Source organism: Amborella trichopoda, chromosome 10 (assembly GCF_054954075.1).
Source record: "Amborella trichopoda isolate Santa Cruz 75 chromosome 10, AtrichopodaSantaCruz75HAP2 v2.0, whole genome shotgun sequence".
Classification (NCBI taxonomy): domain Eukaryota; kingdom Viridiplantae; phylum Streptophyta; class Magnoliopsida; order Amborellales; family Amborellaceae; genus Amborella; species Amborella trichopoda.
Genome location: NC_142345.1, coordinates 36,701,992 through 36,726,491, shown reverse-complemented (window position 1 = coordinate 36,726,491; position 24,500 = coordinate 36,701,992). Strand labels below are relative to the sequence as shown.

Below are 24,500 nucleotides of genomic sequence, written 5' to 3'. Positions count from 1 at the left end.
GCTAAAAACATACTTTTTAGGTTGCATTTTTCAAAATTTTCCTTTTTGTGATTGTTCATCAGAATGAAAAGAGTGTATATTTTAAAATTTGGATCAAAGAAATGGCCCTAACATAGTTTTTGAAGATTGTTGCATTATATTACTATACAACTATTGCATTAAGTCACTACCTAACCCCTAGATAAACCATATATATATATATATATATATATTGATTTTATGCAACTGTTGTATAGTAATATAATAAAAACAATCTCTTTTTCTTTTCTTTTTTGACAATGTAATGTAATAAAACAATCTTTAAAAATCATGTTAGAGCCATTTGTTTGACCTAAAATTTTAAATATACATTCTTTGCAATCTAATGAAAAATTACAAAAAAGTAAAAATTGAAATCACACTCTAGAAAGTGTTTTTTTAGCCCTATCAATATATGACCTCTATTTTAGTGATATGCTTAGATTTAAGCCTTTGAAAGATTTTTTTTTCTTTCCAAAACTTTTAGATAGCTTTAGCAATGTTAAAGAAGGAAAAAGTGATTCTCATTTCTTTGAGGCCTAGATTTGGAATGCACTGCATGGATGGTTGAGATTCATTAGTGCACTTTTATTTTATTTATATTGATTACTAGAATGAAGGAAGTGCATGTATAAAATTTGAGGTCACGCAAATGCCACAAACATGGTTTTCTAGAAGTGTGATTTTTTTATATTACAATGACATGGTGACATGAAATCATTCCCCGATATATAAAGGGAAAGAAAGACTAATGTGATCTTGCTGGGGAATATATATATATTTTTTTTCGTTTTCATCCCTTTTTTTTTTCTTTTTTTTTTTCCTTTTGCCAAAGATCACAAGTAGTCTCATTACAATAATTCTTGCTTCAAAGAAAATAAAACTAACAAATCTGATATCTTAAAAACCTTGATGCCATTAAACCAATTTTCTTTTAATAAAAAAAAATAACCACAATTCTTATGATTGAGAATATAAAGACTATATAATTAAATATGGTGAGAAACAAAAAGAGAGTATCGAAGATTACCTAAACTGGACTTATTACACTCCACACCAAGTCACCATCATCCGATGGCGTTGGAGCAACGATCAACCTTCAATCTCAATCGGGAAAGCAAGTTTAAGTCAAACCCTCTAATGGAACAATGAATTCATTTGATCACAAACTCAAATCATAGGTGAATCTTTTAGCAAACTAGTTTGAGAGAGATGGATTCTATTTTTGCTATACCTTAAAACCCTTGGCCATAAATACATAGTTGAGAGATATGAGAGAGAAGAACTTCATTACTTAAACCTTTAGCCCTTTTCACAATGTGGAAGAGAGAGATAATTCAAGAGGTGGAGAGAGTGGGGCGTGCTATTTTAGGCTTTCTTGAGAGAGAGATATTAGATAGAGAAGAGAAATTTTGGTGTAAAGATTTTATGGGCAAGAGGTCCTCTATTTATCATGCAAATTAAGATTAGGGTTTTCCATGGTTTGCTTCTTAAGTAAGATTGAACATGAGTCGTTGATCTTGGGTGACTTGTGGGATAAGAGATTTGAACCATCATTTCTATAGATGGGCCATCAAAATTATGGAAGGTACAAGAATTATTATTCCCCTTTTGTAAACCATTTTACCATCAATAGAAATTAAATAAAATTAATTCAAACAAAATATTGTGTATACCATAATAACGCACTAGTCTTCTCATGCTTTCCAAAAATCCATTCAAAGATTCTTCAAGCTAATATCTTTCTAAAACACATAATATCATGCCCTTCAAGCCAAAGTTCCTTAATACAAAAAATGGAAAGCTCCTAAATGGGTGGGGTGTGCCACCCATGAGAGGATCTCATGAGCCCCACCATTTAGGCCATGGTGGGCCCATGTGCACAATGAGCCCCCATGCAATTTCAAGTATTTTTAAAACTCAATAAAATAATTTTAAAATTTATTTGAATATTTACATCAATGTAAAATCAATATATCTATTTTTATAAACCCAAATTTGACAAATAAAATATCCACAGATCTATTAAAATTCAAATAATATAAATAATATATACCATAAAGTAAACATAATTAAATTCATTAGATGGGAAAAGATTCATATGATTTAGGAATTAAATCAATGAACATGTGGCACTTCACCTTCAACTGTGGATTATATACCACACTTGCATTATCAAATTGACCCAGTGTTTCCCACGACCCACAGTCCATGGAGGGGCTCATTAGTGAGTCACCAAAGTTTGGCCGATGAGCCAAGAGTCGTAATCCAAGTTTGTGGATTTCATGTTCTTCCCTAGAGACGTGTCAATGTCACCTAGACCTGATGCAACCACAACTCCTATAATGCATATGGCTATCTCTCGCATATGCATAAGCTTCATCCTAAAAAGTGGTTCGCTTTCCTGAAATGGTCTATCATTATGCATGCCATGTGATGGTACATGGATGAGGCTTTGGCACCTGTCTCTGAAAGACACCATTACACAAATGTCAAACAGTCCCTCGACTTACTCATCCATACATACTTCGATCTCATCAAGGGATGACCTATTAGAACTCTTATCGATTAATTTTCTATGCCCAGGTAACATAGGTCTTTCCCAATCAACTGGCCTAAACCGTCAAGCACAGTTCGTTTGCTTAGTATGGTATGCCAGGGCCACACTCCCACTAACTTCATGTTCGGCTATATCATTTCATTTTACAAACACTCATAAGGTATTTAATGATCACATTCACCCAAAGCATTTAATGACCACATTCACCCAACATAACAGTGGGTTTTAGGAAGATCTGGGCTAGACCCATATTATCTTAGAACCAATTCGGTGCCAACCGAATCCCCATCCAAATAAGGGACCCGGATCGAGAATCGCTTAATTTTAAATCATTGATCATGCTTGATCACATTAAAACCTTATAAATTAATCAAGAGGTGGTCGGTGCAATTGCACTGCACATAAAATAATTGCATCCACATTTAACAAGTCAAGTGGCTTTTTTAAGGGCTTTAGGGGCTCTATAAGAGCCCCACATTCAGCAAGTCAAGGGTCCATGTGCCATTGGACCACCTTAAAGAAAGAAACATGGACATTTGACTTTTAATGCAGCCCGTGATACTACCATATGTACCTGTCTTTTTGCTTTATAGACATTTGCTCTTTATGTTGTTAGGTGGTTGAAGTGTGGGATTTGAAAATGATTTTTGAAGCTTAAAAATAGGTTTTTTCTTCTTTTGTTTTCTTTTGACCTTTCATTTCCCTTCATTTTAATTCGTCACGGACCAAATCTGCATGATTTCTTTAGTCGCAAAATCATGGATTTAGCGTGGAAGTGCATCTAGAGCTACTTAAAATACGTTATTGATCCTAAATCCATCTCTAATATAGATTTGTTTAAGGGAAAGCTTATGAATAGGACTGCATTTAAACTTTTTCCTTTTGTAAAATAACACTTGGGTTTCCTACAAGTTAAGATGTACCTTATTTTTCCATTTGTCCTTTTTTTTCAATACTTAGGGGACTGTTTGATTAGAGCGTTTGTTGAATGGTATATTTTTTGAAATTATAGTCGACCAAATGACAATTTGGTTAATTGTCATTTACTCGCTATGGATGTTTGATTGTTACAATTTGAATTGTACAATTATGCAGTTTGATGGTAGTGGTGGAAGTGATGGTGTATTGGTGGTGGTGGTTATAATTGTGGTGCGACAACACAGTGGCAAGAATGGTAGTAGTGAGCTAGTAGCAATGACGACAGTCGTGGTAGAGAGAGAGAGAGGTCATAAAGTAAGGAGAGCGGCACTATGAAAACACCCACCTTCTCAATGGGTAAAACTGAACTTTAATGGAAGTATTACGAATAATGGTGTAATGGCGGCGTATGGGGGGTTCTAAGGTTCTAAGGGATGACAATGGTCACATTATTTGAAATTTCAACGAGTATTGCATCCAAGCAATTGAGGTGGAGCCTTTAAGTTTGGCATTCTTAACCTTGATAAGCCCGTCAAACAAGTGGTGATTGAAGGAGATTCCTTAAATGTAATTAAGTGGCGCAACAAAACAATGGAGCCTTAAATTTGGCATTCTTAACCTTGATAAGCCCGTCAAACAAGTGGTGATTGAAGGAGATTCTTTAAATGTAATTAAATGGTGCACCAAACTTTCTTTTGTCTTTTAGAAATAGGTGCGGTTTGTATAGAGGCTAGGCTCTAAACAAGCAAATTAGAGCTTACCTTCAAATAATATCGAAAAATGTGCTTTCAATACTGAAATTTTTGTGATAGCCTTAAAATATATTTTTATCTTTATTTATAAATTTTAAAACTTCAAAAATAGTGTAGATTGATAGATCTATGAAAACTTGAAAATATTGAAAATTGATGGTCCAAAAAATGCTTTATAAAATTCACTATTTCCAAAACTTGAAATCCATTTTTTTCTCATGTCCAGGCATCTTGATGTTAAGATGATCAATTTGAGGATATTTTGGCATCGAAAGAACAGCTTCTAGTAAAAATTTTGAGGTAGACTCAAATTTGATTGTTTGGAGCCTCGGCTCTATATAAACTTTTCCCTTTAGAAATTAGCTGGTGCAACGGCGGCGAATCTCAAACATCCTAGGGGGAGACTTGTTCTTTTTGTCCATGTCAATAGATAAAAGAATTCCTCATGAATTGGCTAAAATAGCCAATGGATTGTAATTCCTTTTAGCCTTCTTTTTCCTTTTTTTCCTTTTTTTTTTTCTTTCTCTCGAGGCCTTCTCAGCCTCTCTTTGTCACGCTGATATTACTTAATGAGACTCTGTTAATTGTTTCCAAAAACAAAGATGAGATTGATTTTTTTGGAAAATTAATTGGGAATCAATTTAATTGGTCAGTCAGATACCCCCTTAAAGTGAATTTACTAGAGAAAAATTTCCAAATAAGCCCAAATTAGAAAAAATAATGCCTAAATTTTCTCCAAGTTCTTAACAATGGTCCTTATCAAGATTTTAGAAAACCTTCCCTTTTGATACCCAGCCAGGTCCCCAAGAAAATGTGTAGAAAACGTTACATAACGAAAACAGCCTTTTGATTATTACAAACACAAAGTAAATGTCACGTTTTTATAGAGGTTCCTTAAAAACGCCACCGCGTAACGCTGCAATAACGAGCTATTCCTGTTTGTCTATACCCTTTATTTTTATCATTTTTTTCCTTTGTAGGAAAGAAGAAAGAGACGCCTAATATGGTGCAGTTCATCGATTCATTCTAGGGAAAATAAAATAAATATCATTATGAGGAATTATTTACTATGAGATCATTTATCTTCGGTATAATAATGTTACAATCATTTTTAACCATTAGATGTGAAATCTAATTGATGAAAGTGTGTCACAACATTCGAGAAGTTTTATTTTGGATTTTGGCCTAAACAATGACACATCCTCAATCACCTGATTTTAAATCTAACAGTTAATGATGATTGCAACTTCCTTGTCTTAAAAATGGAAAATACTCTGATAGTAGGACTGCAAGTCTATCCATATAAATAAAGCCTTCCCTCAAAAACTCACCAAAAGTTGCAGCTCTTGCATGGAAAAATCTTCAAATTGATTATCCCGGAATTGACTATTATGGCTGTGAAAAAAGAAAAAAAAAAAGGGGGAGTTTAAATCATAAATAGTGAATATTATAAGACATTATCTAGACTTTTCATTTCACCCTAAAAATAAGTTTTTATAAATATGTATGATCAATACCATTTTTTTAGCTTCAAAGTTAAGAATTGGTATTGGAAATTGATTTTTGAGTCATTATGAAGTTTTTTTATGCCCAAATTGCTTTTCATATGTGGATTCAAGGCGAGGCTTTTCTTTGTTTTCATACAGTTTAAGTTTTATAGAAACTAGATCCATTAAAAATTGAGCTTTTTATGTTTGGACACCTTTTGTGTCTTTTTATTATCATTTGATGTTATTTTTTTTCAAAAATTACGAGGAGCACCCCTCCCTCCGCAACACCTTTCTTTCCCCTAAGTTGCCCTCCTGTCGGCAATAACAATACTGAACATGTGATAAACCATATAGGCTTCTTAAATGCAATGTGGTTAAATTAAAGAAGGGGGCATACTCCTGGGGGAGTATAGTTTAAGTTTACTCTCTCAATAATACTTGAGAAGATTTTTTTTATTTTAAAATTTTGGAGCCACCTAATTATCACTAGATGATTATTTTTAAATGTTAAAATTTGAATTTGAGTTTTCTAACACTTAGATCTCACCCTCTAAAAATTGGACGGCCTCTGTTCAATCTTAAGACATGATTTTTTCAAGTGTGTAGAGCGTGTAATTAGGAATTTTTTAATTCAGGTTAATCTATGGTTGAAATTTAGCTTTTTTAAATGGCTGTGGTTTCTATAAGGTTGCAACCTTAAACAATCCAATTAAGGCGCACCTCCAAAATTTTTCATAACATGTAATTTTGGTGTAAAAATTCTTATGATCATTTGAAAATATATTTTAATATCTAATTATAAAAATTTAAACTCCAAAAATGGTTAAAATCAAGTAGATCTATCAATATTGAAAATTTTAAAAATAGACAGTCGATATAATGTGTTGTAAGATGCACTATTTCTGGGACTCAATATATATATATATTTTATTTTTTGTCATCTTCATACATCTCGATGTCGAGATGATCAATTACAGGTTTTTCAATATTAAATAACTTTTTTCTAATGGATATTTGAGATGCATATATAATTCTACATTTTAAAGTTGTAACCTTATATAAACGTTTCCCTACTTAAATTAATCTCAGGTGTAGTTTTACATGAGGGCGTAAATGAACAATATATTTCCGAGGAAGTATATAAAAAAAAAAAAACCCTGTTTAAGCGTCTTCTTTTTTGGGTGGGCTCTTTTGTTTGATTGCCTAGGGTTTTTTCGTTTTACATGCGCAGCTTTATCAAAAGATATTATACTCCTTCTAGAGTATGCTATTCATTTACTCTCTCAAGTAAAACCACACCTAATGTTAATTTTAAGAACCCAAATATTGGGGACATAACCTCTTCATTTATAGATTAACCTCAATAAAAACTTTTCTTTTCTAAATGTGCCTTTTACATACTTGAAAATAAAATTGTCTCAAGATTGAATAGAGATCGTTTAATTTTTAAAAGGTGAGATCTAAGTATTAGAAAACTCAAATTTTAAATTTTAACTTTTGAAAATAATCATCTAGCGATTATTAAGTGATTTACTAAATTTTAAATTCAAAAAAATCCTCTCAAGTAAGTCTTTTTGCATAGGGAGTAAACTTACATTATACTTCCCCAGGAGTACATCCCCTTCTTTAATTTAACCACAATGCATTTAAGGATCTTGTGAGGTTTATCACCTTTTCAGTATTGTTATTGCCGGACATGATGGCAACTTAGGAAAATAAAATGTTCGTGAAGGGAGGAGTGCTCCTCATAAGTTTCAAAAAAAAAAAAACATCAAATGGTAATAAAAAGACACAAAAGGTGTCCTCACATAAAAAGCTCAAAGCCTCCCGTAAAAGATATGTCAAAAAAATAGATTAAAGAAGAATGATTATAAATAATAATGTGTAACGTATTATCTGCAAAGTCTATTTTAAATTATTTACGAATCTTTTCGCATCATTTTTAAAGCTTTGAATTTCATAAATAGAATTGATAATAGATTTTTATGCCATATCAATAATTTCATATAGTTTTGAGATGCACCTTACATGAGCACCTTATACAAACGTCATCCAAAACAAAATAAATATCTGACCTCTCTCTCTCTCTTAACTCTAAAGCCCAGCAAGGTGAAGAAACTGACCACAAAGGTTTTGATCTGCCTTAATGAATTTTGAAATCTAAAAACAAATTAGCCAATATCTTTTTTTTTCTTAGGTAATTTAGTGGGGAAGACATGTCCCTACCTGTTTTTTAGATAGATTAAGGATTTAGCTTTCTTTTAAGGTGCCAATAGGTGATGTTGCACGATTAAAACTACAACATCGCAACTAGATATGGAGGTGCTACCACAATAACCCGGCCCTTTCCTAAAATTAGCTAATATCGTGATATGGAAAACATAGGTCGATGCTGTTTGAATTTCATTTAATGCATCTGTATGTTATTATTCTTTGACTTAGGTGGCAGCTAATAAATAATATTCGATGATGAATAATCTTTCCACTTTCTTTGCAGAGGCATAAAATGGTCATTTTCTTGTAACTTTCTTGAGCTTCTTTGCATAAAGCCTTGATATTTTTTTTTAGAGAAATTTACTGTCCCTTATTATTATTGTATTTCGTACCCCGCTTTTTACTTTTTTTGCTTGTCCAAAAGACTCCCCATTTAGAACTAAAATGACTTTCGGCTGAAGTCAAAAGAATTATTTTAGTGTGACTTCAAACTTTGAAAACCCGTCACCTCTAGCCCTTTGGACCTTCAAGATCCAAAGTAAGTAGATGTTAGACTTTCAAGATCCAAGTGTTGGATCTTAAATGTTCCAAATGGGACATCTTGAGGAAAAAAATAAAATAGATAAAAAAAAGTATGAATGTAAAATACAAAATTCGAGATAAATTTTACGATAACATATATTCAAAGAATAAATAGAGTGAATTTCTCAATTTTTAAAGGAAAAATTACCAAGTAACATTAATCCCCGGTAAAAATTCATGAACGATAATTTATGAATAAAATGAAGGAAATTAACATAAATATCCCTTATTTTAAAGATGTTCATAAAATTTTGAAATTTACATAGATGTCCCCTATTTCAAATTTAAAATTTTCAAAAAATGCCCATAAGTTTAGTTTTTTGAGTACCAAAATGGGATCATACCCATTGCAATAAATAATGTTGAGTACTCTGGACATTTTTTTAGCTTTTATAAGAGGGTGCAGTTGGCATACGGATGCATTTGTACGTGTAGAGGTAAGGTGCACTTTCAAATTTTATCATGGTATATAATTTTAATGTAAAATGTTCTTAAGATTATTTCAAAATCTATTTTTATATCTAATTATAAAATTTAAAATTTAAAAAATAGTTAAAAGCAAGTAGATATATAAACATATGAAAAATCTTGAAAATGGACAGTGTAGATAATATGTTGTAAAATGCACTATTTCTGATATTTAAAATCTTTTTATTTTTCATAATCATACATCTCGATGTCAAGATGATCAATCAAAAGGTTTTTTAACATTAAAACCACCTTTTCCGATGGATTTTTGAGGGGGGCATCCGTAGCTCTACATTATAAGGTAGCATCCTTACATAAACTTTTTCCTAAATACAATTCGCTGCACAAATAAGTATGGTATTATGAGATATAGACTTGTTTCTTATAAAAAAAAAAAAAACAAATTGAATGCTACATTACAGAGATAAACTCTACTCTCAGTACCAAACACTATTTTTTGCAATTAAATAGATTCAACCATGGTTACTTATGGGCATTTTGAGGGAAAAAAAGAAAAGCTTGAAAAAAATGGAAAACCATACATAATTCAAAATATTTGAGAGATTTTTAAATAGAAAATTTATACAATGAGACCATTTGTTTTCTATACAAGGAGATCACAATTATCATTGACCATAAAATCTGAAATCGGGTGATTGAGGATGTATCATTATTTAGGCACAAAGTCTAAAATAAATATTGTCAAAAAAAAATTGTTTCAAGGGGGTTGGATCGCATTTCTACAATATGCAGTCAAGAGGTATAAAGCTTCCATATTTAAGATGGATGCAAATAGGTTGTCCATTTGAAAACCAGTATAATGTACGATCCAAATGTTTGCTTAATATAATTATTATTATTCATGATCTCGATGTTAAAGATTATATATTCTCTAAAAATTAGGATCAAATTATATTTTAAAAATATATTTATTGCCAAACCCGTATTTCTATAATATGTGGGCTAGCTGCATAGAAACTACAATACATTGTTATATATTGGATTTCAGATCTAAGGGCTAAAAATGATCGTGATCTTCTTGCACTACAGTAAATGGCCTTATAGTATTCACATTTATACACATAAAACTTGGGAAAATTACAAATAACCCCTAAGACTAGACTTTCTATGCAAGTTATTCCCAACCAAACTTTTTTTTCTCACTTATTTCCCCAAAATATACTTTTCTAGCAAATACTCGACAAGTACACAAAGGTACGTTTTTTTGATGAAAATACCATTTTTGTACATAAAAATTTAATTTCGGCCAAACATTCACGTGACCTTACATGGGCTGTCGGACCACTCTTTGACATTGCCACACCCCATTAAACTAAAAAAGTATTGAGCCGCTCTTTGATATTATTGGACCGCACTTTGGGCATGTTGCTGGACCGCAAGGGCATGTTGTCGGACCACTCTTTGGTAGTGCCGAATCGCATGGGCCTATTGTTGGACCGCACTTTGGGCATGTTGCCGGACCGCACAAGTCGGACCACTGTTTGGCAGTGCCGGATCGCATGGGCCTATTGTTGGACCGTCATTTGTCAGTACTGGACTGCCATTTGTACTACCAAACTGGCACTATTATTTACCAGACCGACATTACATTGTCGAACCGCCCTAAGAATACACTGGACTGCCTTTTCGTGGGAAAGAGGAGAGAGAAGTGTGGGTAAAAATAAAGGAGGGTAGTTGGGACTTTTTTTTATGGGTGCGGTTTGTATAGAGCCGTGGCTCTAAACAATCAAACTGGAGCCCACCTTCAAATAATATTGAGAAATGTGGTTTCTACACTGAAAATATTTGTGATAGCCTTAAAATATATTTTCAGCTCTAATTATAAAATTTGAAGCTTAAAAAATAGTGTAGATTGAGCAGATCTTTAAAAATTTGAAAATCTTAAAAAATTGACGGTCAAAAAATGCGTTACAAGATGCACTATTTCCAAAACTCGAAATCTATTTTTTTTTCGCCTCGATGCATCTTGATGTCAAGATGATCAATTTGAGGATATTTAGGCATCAAAACAACCTCTTCTAGTGAAATTTTTGAGGTGGGCTCTAATTTGATTGTTTGGAGCCGCGGCTCTATATAAACTATTTATTTATTTATTTATTTTTTGGGTTGGGGATATTTTGCTAATAAAAAGTGAAAAAAAAAGTTTTGTCGGGTAACTTGCAAAGAAAGTCTAGTGTTGGAGTTATTTGTAATTTTGGGATTAACTTTCACCCTTTAGTAGAGGTTCGGAGGAATCACTTTCTAACAGTTAGGAGAGAGAGAGAGAGAGAGGGAGGGGTTTTACGAAGTTTTCTTGAGTGGGGAAAAGACAGATGGAGAGAGACGGAGAGATGCTTCACTTTTACAGTTTTACTAGAAAGAGAGAGAGAGAGAGAGAGAGAGAGAGAGAGAGAGTATATTTACTTGAGTAGGGAAGAGAGATGGATAGGGAGATGCCCAACTTTTACCAGTTTTTGCCAGAGAGAGAGAGCAAGTTTTACTTTCATCCCTTGAGCAGAGGGAGTGAGTGTGAGTGTGAGTGTGAGTGTGAGAGAGAGAGATTTACTTTCATCTCGTAATCCAAGAGAAAAAAACTTGGGTCCTCTTTCTACACTGTTCAAAACCCACATTTGAAATCATGGCTTAATCCATTACCAGAAATGAATGTCATTATTAAAAATTTAAGAGAGAGAAACACCCACCTGTTAGGCTCCTGCTACAGTCCCTCTCTCTCTAATAATGAATCTAAGAGAGAGAAACAGCCACCTTTAGGGCCGCTTCTCTCTCTAATTCAACCCCTTTCGACAAAATTTTGGAATCCGGTCAGCTTCTCCATATTATTATCATTGTTTATCATTATTACCATCATCACCTGCGTCTATTGAGCTGGACTCTCTCTCTCTTCTGTCTCTTTCCCTTTCGATCCTATTTGGGCCTGGTTTTTGTAGTGTCATATCCTCCAAAGTGAGTAGGAGAGAGAGAGACAAAACCATGGCTTTTGCTGGAACAACCCAAAAATGTCAAGCTTGTGAGAAGACTGTTTATTTGGTGGATCAGCTCACTGCTGATAATAGAGTCTATCACAAGGCCTGCTTCCGCTGCCATCACTGTAATGGTACTCTCAAGGTATTCAATCTCTCTCTCTACCGTTTTGTCACGAGTCCCCTACCTTCCTGTGAATTAATTTCTTTCATTAACACTTTTATACCATGATATTTACTTTTAGTTTGAATTAATAGTCGGATGATTTTGGGTTGCATCGAAACAACAGTATTAGTGATATTGATGATCGCTCCAGCTTTTGTGCTTTCCATCTGATCATGAATATTTGCTGATTCACTTATTTATTTATTTTGTTTTACTGTTGTTTGCAAATATTTCATAGGGGTTAATATTTGGTTTAGTGATGGGTCTTGTTCTTTGTGAAATTTTAGTGGGCTGCGATGAAGTTTGCTTATTTATTTTTCTAAGGGGTTGATCAAGATTCTATCTTCTCTCGACAATTTAGGAGTTGGCTAGTTTTCATGTTGTGCATGTAGGTTTTGGTCCAATTTATGGGCGTTCTTTCGAAATTTTTTTCTTGAAATTGATTATCTGAACTACGAATATAATTTACTAGTTTTCAAAGTGAAGCTCTGAGTTTATTTAGGTTTTGATAGTTTTCTTATTTGGCGAAAGATGCTATTGTCAGTTGTTAAAATGATCTTTCCCTGTTTTTATCAAAAAGAACAAGAAAAACAACTTTGCATGAAGTTCTCTTCTCTTCTTTCTTTATGCGGAGACAAATGTGAATATGAATTTGCAGATAAAATCTGAAGAAAACTGGCTGTGTGATTATTGTTATTATTATTATTACTATATTTTTGGAAACCAGAGACTAAGCCTTTGCAGCAGGAAGGTTCCCATGAGTAGAAACAATAACTAAACTTATGTGGACAAGGAGAATAGACTCTTCATCAGAGTAATAACAAATTATTAACTTATGGAAAAACATTGTGGACATTGGAGAACATGCGTCACTTGTGACATAATTTCTATGCGTATATATTATACACAGATCTTGTTTAGAGAAACGATAATTACTTCCACTATGGTTCAATTTCCTATGGCCTATATTGCTGCGCTTTCTTGACAAGGTATACGCACATGATATGCTGGATGAAAACTCGGAATACCTTGGATATTGTCAACTATTGAGTTCGCTAAATGGCACTCTTGTGCTAATTACCTATCTCTGTTTCCTGTCCATAACGATGAGAACATGATCTGAATAGTTGAAAAGTATTTTGCCCGATTGTAGATTTTGAGGGAGATCAGGTTCTTGTAGCAAAGCAAGTTGCAGCTTCAAACTGTAAACGTAAAGGACAAAGTTCAACGAGACAGAGAAAAAAAAGGGGAAATTATGAATAATCAACATTGCAAACAAGAATAGTGGGAGTTTTAGCAATATTGGAGAGAAGAATACTATCCTTATTTGCCTGATCCTCTCACAAATAATGAAGGATTATTTACAAAACATCCAGCCGCCCTTAGCTGAAGCACAATTGCTTGAAAATTTTTAACCTATCATGTGGTGCTTGTTCAGTGGCAAATTCTGACCATTTCAGGTCACCAACTAAATAGGACTAGAAGAGTCTAAGCTTCTTTAAATTATAGTGAGATTAAATCTTCTCAAAGTTTGAGTGTAGCCTTACCAGATGTGCTCATATTTTCTGAGTGAGCTACTTGATGCGTCATATCTCATAACCTTATACACCGACTTAATCGAGCTACTTGAAGGGTCATATCTCATAACCTTATACACCGACTTAATCTAGCAAGTAGTCTCAAAGTGAAATGAGAACAAAGTCACAAACTGCTAAATTGCTGCAATCTCTTGTTCCCAGAGTCATAATTCACATATTTCATATAAGATGATGGGCACCTGGAAAGCACAAAGGCATAGTATGCATGCAGAATGACACCCTTTAGAGCAGTTAGATCCATGAATAACATGAGATAAAGCCCATGTGAGGAACATTAACCCAAAGAAACACAATCTGTATGGTAAGAAGAAGCTGTCTGATTCTAATTGTCGTGAGTAAAAACTGAATTGGATTGAGATCTAGCAAACTCTATTGGAGAGCTCAAGTACCTGCTGAGGTTGGTAAATATTTTGGAGGAGATCAAGCCTACTTGACATGACAATTTGACTGTAGGAATTTGACCCTGGTGATCTGGATGGCGGAACCCAGCTTATTGTATTCCATGATGGACCTGAAGATCCAAATGTGCATGTCACACCTACTGACTGATTCATGCCGATTTTGGTGCACTTGCTGGTGGTAGTTATGTTAAACCTGTGGAAGTAACTCTGCATTTTGGGCTTGCTGCCCACTGGGCAAGGTGAACTATTCTGATCTTGATAAATTGGTAATGGTGGGGCAAGATGCGTCTTTGATTGTGGATTCAGTCTACTATGTACTGGATCATAGCGTGGTATTATACATGGAAAGACATTTTTCAAAAATTTATAATGGACGCATTCATGTATGTTCAAGGGTGGTTCCCATTAAAAAAAGAAGTTAGGCAGTCAGGTTGCCACTATCACATTTTTTGTGGCAACATAGAAACAGTATGTGGCAGTAGTGGTCTCCTTGAAGTTACTCAAGCAGTTGTAGTGTAATTCCTTATAAAAACAAAGAAAATATCATCAATGATAATATCAATCGCCACAATGGATCTAGATTATCTTGCATTAAACCTTAATATCCTAGCTGAAGTTCTGTTTATTTATTCATTCCGTTCTTTTAAATTTTGCTGTTCTCGTAAAAATTAGGAATTCTTTAAGTACAAAGGACAATTAAAGCATCTCAAATTATGCACTTCAAGAGTTGCATTTAATGTACTGCTGTATAAGGTTGGGCAATGAGTTATATAGATTTGGGAGCTGGGTTGGGTTAGTTAGAGGGACTGTGGTGATGCATGAGCATGTCTGGGTTTCTTCGTATTGAGGGAGGTTGATGGTGGATCAGAGCAGGGTGCATTCTGGTGCAGAGCAGTTGAGCATGAGCAGAGTGTATCGTTCTGAATGTGGCCTCATTTTGTATTTTTAAAGCTTTTGCAATAGAGGTTAGTTATCAAAAAAGGAGTCGAGCAGCTTGAGCATGTCGCAAGAAAAGACAAGAATCTATAATTGCCAGTGAGCTGGCAAAAAGGCTACTTAGATAAGGGGTGCGAGACATGAAAATGTTCCGAGAAATTAGATGTTTTCCCTATTAATCGCATGTTTCGTTGTATGTTGTGTATTTGTATCTAGACGCCTTCCTTTCAAGCCCTCACATTCAGGTTTGAGTTTTGGTTCCGGTCTTTTTTCTTATAGAAATTCAGAAAATGCTTGAAGTGGATTTCTAAAAGGTAAACCGCTTGTTGGCATAAGTACTTCGTGAGATGTTAGAATTTGGTCCTTTATGAAGCTTCAGTCAAGAAGTTGAGTACAAAATTTAAATGCACCCTAGGTTCTTACCTAACTTTCCAGTTCATTTATAATGAACTTCCAAGTATATTAAAGGTTCCCAGTTTCTAGTTAAGAGAGCTTATTGACTAAAAAAAGAACATATTTTAGGTTTGAAAAGGTAGTGTGGTAGTTAACTGATTGAAGGGTACTTAAAGAAATGTTGGATCTAGTTTTCTTTATGCATTAGGTTTTTGACTGGAAACTGGGATTCACACGTTAGGTGTTAGTGATTCAGCCTTATGCTCTAAACATGGTGTAATGATTCAGCCTTATGCTCTAAACATTAAGTCAAGAGCCCCCTCGCACCCTTCATTTTTCATATTATTATATATTCTCAAACTTGGTAGTTGCAAAAGAAAGTTGTATGATTCGATGTACAAGATATGGTTACGAATGTCATGGCGTGCCAAGCACACATATCTTTGAAGTGATTGACAGTTTGGAAAATAACCAAAGAGCTACATATTGATATTAAAGTTATAAGTTCTGCAGCATGTCGAGGGTCAAAGAGTTTAAATGTTGATGTGATGGTTTGCTGAGATAAAGAATTGTTTCATTAAATTGGAAAGCACCATACATAGTTTACTATTTGTATAGGAGAGATATTATAATGGGATTTTTAAGAAAAAAGCCTTATTAGATTTACTTTTAAGGCATTAGACTTTGGCTCTCCTACTTTTTGGATAGAAACAAATAGACTGCTCCATATAAAACAAATTTATTGGGCCTCATTTGTTCTCATCATGCACATTTTTTTCCCTCATGGTTTCTTCCATTTCCTTTCTCTCTCTAGAAACCTTTTTTTTTTTATTTTCCCCACTTTTTCTCTCTAAAACCCAACTCATGATTCCTCTCTCTGAACACCCACCCCATTCTTCTCCACTCTCACATTCTCTCTATAAAAACCAAACGCATTCTTGCCACCTCTCAATATCTCTCTAGACCTAAATCAGAGAAAAAAAAGAGAGAGAACAGAAATTGAAGAATATAGAGAACTCACATCCTTGGGTTTCTAAAGACATGATAGAGTTTCTTCTTCTTCATTGGTTGCTCTCTCTTCTTCTTTAATTCTAATTTTAGAGAGAGAATGTGAGAGGAGGAAAGAATGTGTTGGGTTTTCAATAGATGATGTAAGAGAAGGGAAGAAACCTTGTGGAGAAAATGAGAGATGAGAGAAAAGGAGGCTTTAAAAGATCTTGTTTTCAAAAGAGGGGCAATCGGTCTGTTTGCCCATCTATGAAAAGTAGGAGCTAAAATAAAAAACAAAACTTCATGATGTCCAATTTCTTAAAAAAAATTCTTAGAAAGCCTTTTTCTTAAAAAGCCCTAGTATAATACATGTAGTCACTGTTATACGTTCTCTATGAAGTTGGTGATGAACCTGTCCATCCATTCTCCACCCAAGCCGAGGCACCGTTCATCTCTGCCACCATCATTGAGAATGGACTTTTCTACATGTTGTATACAATTAGTGTACAATGTAGAGTACACTATTATAAATGGTATGTTATGCAATCTGTTTGGAGATAACTCAAACAAGCTACGAGTTCATATAGTTTAAAACTGATTTGATTTCCTTTTACTGTGTTTTGTCAGCAAAAATGTTGATTGGTTATTCTGGATATATCTTGCATGTCCATCGCATGCCAAAATTTGATTCATATCTAACTTTAATGTTTGCAGCTCAGCAATTATTCTTCCTTTGAGGGTGTCCTATACTGCAAGCCTCACTTTGATCAACTCTTCAAAAGAACAGGGAGTTTAGATAAGAGTTTTGAAGGTGAAATTACAATCAATTTCTTTTACACCTGTCCTTCATCCTTTTTTTTCCTCAAAGAATAATTTCTTCTAATAATTTGCTTTCACTCTGACTATTTGGCTGGTAATTTGTGTAGGGACCCCAAAAGTTGTGAAAGCTGACAAATCTGTTGATCATGAGGTAATCCTCTAGGCCAATTGAAATGTTTTGTTTGTCTAGTGCATGTTTTTCAGAGTGTAGTTGTTTCGTCGTGATGGTTTGCTGTCACAGATCAAGCATAGTATTCTCACTCTTTTTTTTCTTTGTTTTTGAAACTAGACTTTCTCATGTCTCTTTGGCTAGCTATTTGACATCACTCTTGAATTGTCTTTCTATGAATTTAATTTAGGGCCACGCCACAAACAAGGTTTCAAGTTTGTTTGCTGGAACTCAGGATAAATGTGTAGCTTGTAAGAAGACTGTGTACCCCATAGAAAAGGTAATTTTCAATCTCATTACTCATATGATGATATATAACTAAAAATAAACATATATTTTAAGACTATCATAAAGATTTCCAATATTGAAACCACATTTTTCAATACTATATGTAAGTGGGCTCTAATTTGATTGTTTAGAGCCTCGGCTCTATGCAAACCTCACCCCATATATATATATATATATATTGCGGTTTGTATAAGGTTGCAACCTCCAACATCAAATTAAGGTGTACCCCCAAACTTGGTCATGCAACACCAGTGTTTTAAAAAATGCTAGGTGGCCGGGGGGGTCCAAGCTGCCAGTGCCTAGGTGGCCGCCCAGAACCTGGGCAACCCAGTAGAAAGAAATATTTTTTGGGGTTTTTCTCTCTCTAAAATAGGCTCTAATGGGTTTTAGGTTTCAAATGAACCTAAAACCCACAATTTTACCCCTTTAGTATCAAAAAAATGACCAAAAAAAGCAGTCAATGAGGGGCATTTCTGCTCTTGGGCGGGGCGCAGGCCCTGAGCGGTTGCCTAGACTGGTTCAGGCAGCTGCCTAGGCGGGTTCCCGGGCACCTAGGCGGGCACCCAGAGATATCCGCCTAATTTGGCCGACTAGGCCTAGCGGTGCGCCCAGGCCTTTTGGACAGCTTAGGTGTTGGGCGGTTCGCTTTTTAAAACACTGTGCAATGCAATTTTAGTGTTGACAATTCTTGGGTTGGTGCGAGAATATATTTTTATCTCTAATTATAAAATTTTAAACTTAAAAAATGATTCAAATCAACCAAATCTATAAACGCACAAATAACTTGAAAGTGGATGGTCCAGATAATGTGTTGTAAGGTGTACTATTTTTAGGACTTAAAATCTCTTGTTTTCTCCACATCCATATATCTGGATGTCAAAATGATCAGTTAGATGTTTTTCTAACATCAAAACAACCTTTTTCGAAGGATTTTAGAGGTGCACCTTAATTCTACACTTTAAGGCATTAACCTCTAGAAGATTAAAGAACTGAAGTTTTATTTGTTCTTATATGATGCTCTGAATTTCTAATAGTTTTTGTGCTGACCATGGTGGTACATCTTATTGTGGCTGTTAAAAGATTTCGCTTTTGTTGGAAATCTTGGAGAAAAGGGATCTTTTAAAGTAAAACGGAAAATTTAAACTACATAACACATATGTACACAACATTCATGTGTTTATGTATATATGCATGTATATATCATGCGGTTTTCAAAATTCTAGAAATTTTACCAATGCGAATGACTGCTCGTAAACACGACCTCTGTTATGAGACGTGTCCCTAAGCTTGGACTTGCATGTCTAGTGTCTGGGCACTTGTGCCTTTCAGACATTTGTCCAATGGTTTGTGTTCAAAAGCTTGATCTTAGTGCCTACTTTGTCAGTGCCAAAGCTGAGTCAACTAGTTAGCTGGGGAAATCTTAGCGAGTTTTTCAATGTTTTATTTGAAGACTTTGAGACAAGTGAAGTGACATGTAAAGGGATTCGAAGTCAACATGTCTCCAATTTTTATGTGAAGAATTTAAGAAAAGTGAACTGGCATGTAAGGGGAGTCGAACCCAGGTTGTGACCCAACTTGTACCACAATGCAACTACATAGGAAGACGGAAGACATGTAAGGGGAGTCGAGCCCAGTCGAAGTGCTTGAGGGTCTTTTTTTTTTTTTTTTGAGTTTTTATATCAAAATGGAAAGCTTATTTTGATTTTTTCTTATACTATGTCTCAGGACCTGTTGACCGTTTTTGGAGTGAACTAGTCAATTTAAAAGTTAACACTAGTCCTATATCGGAAAAACTCACTGAGTGAACTTGACTTGTCAAGTTTTATAAATGAAAAAATAGGGATTTGCCAAAGTTTTTGGTTATATATAGTTTTCTGTGTTGTTCAGACACATCAATGGCATTTTCTGAAGTGAGAGTAATGTTGTCTGATGTGGTGACAAGCTAGATTTGAATCCCGCTTTTGAGACTTTATGATTTTAAAACTGCTTACCAAAGTATGAAAAAACTAACATGGCCTTCTTTTGATTGACCTGTTTGATTTGGGAAGTTGATTGAGTTCTGGCGGTGGCTGAGATGGCCACCAGGTTTGAGTTTTTGAACCCGACTTCATAGTTATGCCACTGACCTTGATCATATGTACACACATGCCACACGTGTCGATCACAAACCCTTTAAATTACTGGGAGTCTTTTGTTCATTGCTCTGCTGTGAGCATTATGATATTTAACTCGTCAGTGTGTTAAAAGTCTTCATCAAGCCTCATCAACAACTTCGTGGTTTTCGGACTAGAAGGACTCAAATTTAGAACCGGCACATGCGTTGCCGGATTTGATCTCACATTAACATCAAGATGTTCGCTCTAGCCCCCACTGCCCCATTTTGTGAAGTTTGTATTGAAAAAATTGCTGCCATATGAAGTTCTTATTTCCCTTCTCTTCCAAAAATCTGCCATACGAAGTTCTTATATTCATGCTCTTCCAAAAGTCTTATATCAAAAATTTGCTGCCATATGAGGAAATTTGTGTTTTTCCCTCATATGGATTACAAATCCATCTGCTAATAAAAGCCCAGAAGAATTAAATACTTTGTTAGTTTGTTGTGTTGTTATTGCCCTGGTTTCATCTTGTTCTCTCAAAAATTGTTAGAGATGTCTTTTGTTTCTTCTTGGCCCAATTTCTTCTCAATTGCATCAAAGTTTGATTCTGAAACCATTGATGTCATTTATGTAGAATTGATGGTTAGAACTACAGGCTTTGGTCCTTGCTGGTTTGCAAATTCTTTACTTAAAACGGATATATGGGGCCATATTGATGGTACAATTGCACAGGCGACAAAGGCTACAGCTGTAATTGAGTGGGACTGTGGGAGATCATCTGTAGCTACATCAACCCTTAGATTTTTAGTTCTTCTGATTCGAGAATTGCCCGAATCTCAGTGTTCCACTTGGAAGGCCATGTGTGATGGATATCTCAGGGGTATATTTTTCTTTACCAACTTGGGAATTATTTGATGAATATTAATTGAGGTGTTCTGAGCATTTATGTGTACCTAAATTGTAAGAGCAATTTTACGGAGCAAGATGTTCCTCATATAACCAGTCTTTCCATCAGATGCAGCTGAGGTTGTCAGCAAAGAGTCTATGAAGAATCCCAGCTGTTTCACATTCTTAGGCATGTGTGACAAGAATATAAGACTGAGCGATCTTTGTTTCTTCAGCAGAGTCCTTGTCCCCTTCTTGATGATGCCCTTTTAGTTCTCCTTATTGAATTGACTAGATTTAACTGAGTGGGACCATATTTGATGGTGGAGCTCATCACTACTCCACTGTGCGCTGTAACTACAAGAAGGTACCTGTCTCTTGTATGAAAAGAATTTTAACAAGATTCTATGGGCACCATGACGCTGAAGCGAGAAATTTTGGACTCAATAAAAATGAAATCTAAGAGGTTCAAACAGAAGCATGGTGCATTCTTTTATGAGAAAAGGGGAGCAACCCATGCTTAGTCTCTCTTATTTTGTGGCTCAGACTCAGTCAAGTGGGTTGATGGTAGGCAATTGCTAAATGGCTTAAGTAGTGATGTTTTGGACACTTTGTTATATTTGATGTTAGTGTATGCTTGCAACTTAATAAAAAAAGCTATTATGCTATAAGCATAAAAAATAGTAGTGTTTGATATCAATTGTTTGTGTAAGTAAAATTTGTAGGGAAGATTGGTTGAGACTGATGAAGCAAACATTTTGGATGCAGTTGGTCATTTGTGAGTGCTCGTATGAAGCAGAACTTTATAGTCCATAGAACCCTGTGAGAGAACAGATTCCCAAACAATGGTAGTTAAATTGGCATAAAGTACATGCAATAATAAACATTATTCACAACAGCTTTGATTCTTATGGGTCAAACTTGATATTGTTTTCTGGGGTAAATTATCAAGGAGGTCCTGTTCCCTTTTTCGCTAAAGGAAAAAATTAATTATGAACAATGACCTATGGAAAGGACAGTTTGATACATGAAAATCCATAAGCAGGGAATGGAAGTCTGGAGGTTGCAATCATCAGACTGTTGCCCCTCTAAGGAGTGTCCCCTTCTTTACTAGTGCATCAACCACCATATTGCCCTCTCTAAGGGAGTAGATGATCTTCCATGGATAAAAACTCCAATAACCTTGAGATCATGATTATTTGCAATCAATACTTTAAATTTCCAAGGGACCTCGGTGCACTTTTCGTGACCAGATGTGCCGAATCACTCTCAATCAACAGATAGAAACACTGAACTTCCATAGCTAGATCAACCCATTGATGAGTATCATGTACTTCAGCCATGTTTTGTATCTCGAGCCATGTTTTTTATGCTTCTCCAATAAATGAGCTTTGGATTGATATTAGATGATTTGATCAGGGTCGGGATTGGGAACCGGGCTTGATTGGTTTCATTGTTGGCAGTTGCAGTACCACAGCCGGGGTTCAGGTGTGACTTCTGATCTATCCAAGAGATAGAGATTGGAGTTAGGTTTTAAGCAGATCTGCAGGAGTCGTACTTTTGAGTTATCGTTTTAAGCAGATCTGCAGGAGGCTATCGTTTTAAGCAGATCTGCAGGAGGCTTACTTTGATACGATCATAATCTTCCAAGAACATGAGGAAAAGTCTTTACTCTACTGGTATATAAAAAAGATAATTTTGTATACACATTTTGGTCCAGAAAATAAACATGTGATATAACAAGTACTAGAGTAGATATTTATTTTATGTTGAAAATCAGATTCCAAATTTGTAATTCTTGTGAACTTTGGGTTGTTTCCTTTATAATATTGGGGAACCAGGGCTTAATCTCAGAAATTTTTGAAATAGTTGTTGTGTTGTAAAACACAGATTTGGCCCCCTAGGTGGCCAGGGGTCCAGGCCGCCTATGTGGATGCCTAGTTCCCTAGGCAGCCCGTCTAGGAAGGTGAGGGTTCTAGACCCCAAGAATGGTGTTTGAGGGGTTGGGTTGGAAACCAAAACCCACAAATTGATGTTGGTAACCAATTTTTTCAGAAATACAAATAAAAAATATTATCCAAGTTCCAGTTACATCATGCATATATCAACTTTAAAATTGAAATTGAATTGTTAAAAGTCAAAAACTATAAGAGTTTAAAAGGTGCCCATATCCTAGATGCAATAGATCTTGTATCGAATCGGTGATCGTTGGTAGCCAAAGTCTTTTTTCACAACCACTTCAAGCCACAAAAGGTATAGGGTTGAATGCTTTCCGATTTTCAAGAAATTGAAAAGTTCAAAGAAAATTTTCAATCTTAAAAAAAATCTCAAAATTTTGAATTTTTTATTTATTTTTCTCTCTAAAACAATGAAAAACAGTTTTTTTTTTGCCTGGGGTGGGGGGGAAGTTTAAATGAAAATTATATAAATTAGCCTTGGAGAGAGCATTTTCCTCCCTGAAGCCAAGGGGCTCAAAGCACCACCTATGTGGCTGGGCGGAGGCGAGTACCTTGGTGAGCCCTTGAGTGCCTGGGCACCTCAACACCTAGGCAGCCCGGCTGGGCCAATCCGCTTTGGTGAGGCAAACACCGGATAGTTTGTACTTCAATCACTTTGCTACCATCAAAATCATATCATTTATTGGATTATTTTGTTCATCCATTTTGGAAAATTTCTTCTCTAAACTGTTTTTCCCTTTCAGGTGGCAGTTGATGGTACGTCTTATCACAGGCCTTGCTTTAAATGTACCCATGGAGGATGTGTCATAAGCCCATCCAACTATGTAGCACATGAGGGTAGGCTCTACTGCAAACATCACCATAATCAGCTTTTCAAGGAAAAGGGAAATTTCAGCCAACTTGACAAGCATGACCATTCTAAAGGGGTGACTGAGAACACGGTAGTTGCTGAGTGAGACATTTATTCTTTAAGGCAATTTGTTCTCTACATGGCTTGTAATCACAGGTTGATGAGGCGGAAATTCAATTATCTCACCATGGGATTGACATGCAAAGTCCTAGATAGGAGATACTGTTTTATGATGTGTTTAGATTAAGTGTTTGAGAGATGGGTGTGTATATTTATATTTATATATCGCATTCTGAATGGTAGAATGAAATGGCCGTTTTGTCGTATGATCAGTATGGTTTGTATAGGTTAATGGTCGTGTTTGTTGGTGTGAGAGATGTACGAGGAATATATGGTTGGCATTTTTGACTCTGACAAGCATAGTTTGTCTATTATTGGTGTTTTAGCTGTTGATGAAGTTGGTGAGTTATCTTCACTATTTGTGGTGCTAGATATGTTTTGTATGTTTTTGTTTTGTTCTTGAGTTATTTTTTAAATGTGGTGCATGGTCACTTCAATCTGGGAATGTGAGAAGATAGTTTGTTGGTCACAAGTTTTCTTTTACAAAGAAAGTAACTGTATTTGGACCTCAATTGCTTTCCGCGAATATGGTGGATTACTTTTTCTTTGGATATTTTTTTTGGGATTGTGTGCAAAGAACCATTCTTCTTTTGTACAAGAAGGTCATAATCAATTTTTTCGTAAATTTAAAAATGGGTGGTTATAAGAGTGTTATTGAATAGATACAAAGTTTCAATTTTTTTTTTTGGACTTTGTGACACTTAAAGCCATCCAATTTGAAAAAGAAAGCGGTCTCTGTGTAGGCAATCCCTATTTATTTTTCCAGAATATGCAAATATCGTGAATTACTTAAACAGTATTTTGGCCAAGTTGGAGATTGGAGCCCACGCTCCTTGGAGCTCGATTTC

At 35.0% G+C, this 24,500-nt stretch overlaps 1 protein-coding gene across 2 annotated transcripts; it reads left to right on the top strand.

The window, feature by feature from the left end:
- Positions 1-11,885: 11,885 nt before the first annotated feature.
- On the top strand, positions 11,886-24,007 carry LOC18427607 (LIM domain-containing protein WLIM1). 2 transcript variants are annotated; one of them, XM_006836656.4, is made up of 5 exons: positions 11,886-12,128; positions 17,182-17,278; positions 17,394-17,437; positions 17,646-17,735; positions 23,426-24,007. In XM_006836656.4, the coding sequence occupies exons 1-5, from the start codon at positions 11,994-11,996 to the stop codon at positions 23,636-23,638; spliced, it is 579 nt and encodes a 192-aa protein (XP_006836719.1). In that variant the 5' UTR covers positions 11,886-11,993; the 3' UTR covers positions 23,639-24,007. The 2 variants fall into 2 exon arrangements, with proteins under 2 accessions (XP_006836719.1, XP_088706034.1); XM_088849908.1 differs by lacking the exon at positions 17,646-17,735.
- The last annotated feature ends 493 nt before the right edge of the window (positions 24,008-24,500 follow it).

Excerpts from the sequence above, each read along its gene's own strand:
- LOC18427607 (XM_006836656.4), top strand. The coding sequence starts at position 11,994 with ATGGCTTTTGCTGGAACAACCCAAAAATGTCAAGCTTGTGAGAAGACT. Across the intron at positions 12,129-17,181 it reads ACTGTAATGGTACTCTCAAG|CTCAGCAATTATTCTTCCTT; the intron begins GTATTCAATCTC and ends TAATGTTTGCAG. Across the intron at positions 17,736-23,425 it reads CTGTGTACCCCATAGAAAAG|GTGGCAGTTGATGGTACGTC; the intron begins GTAATTTTCAAT and ends TTTCCCTTTCAG.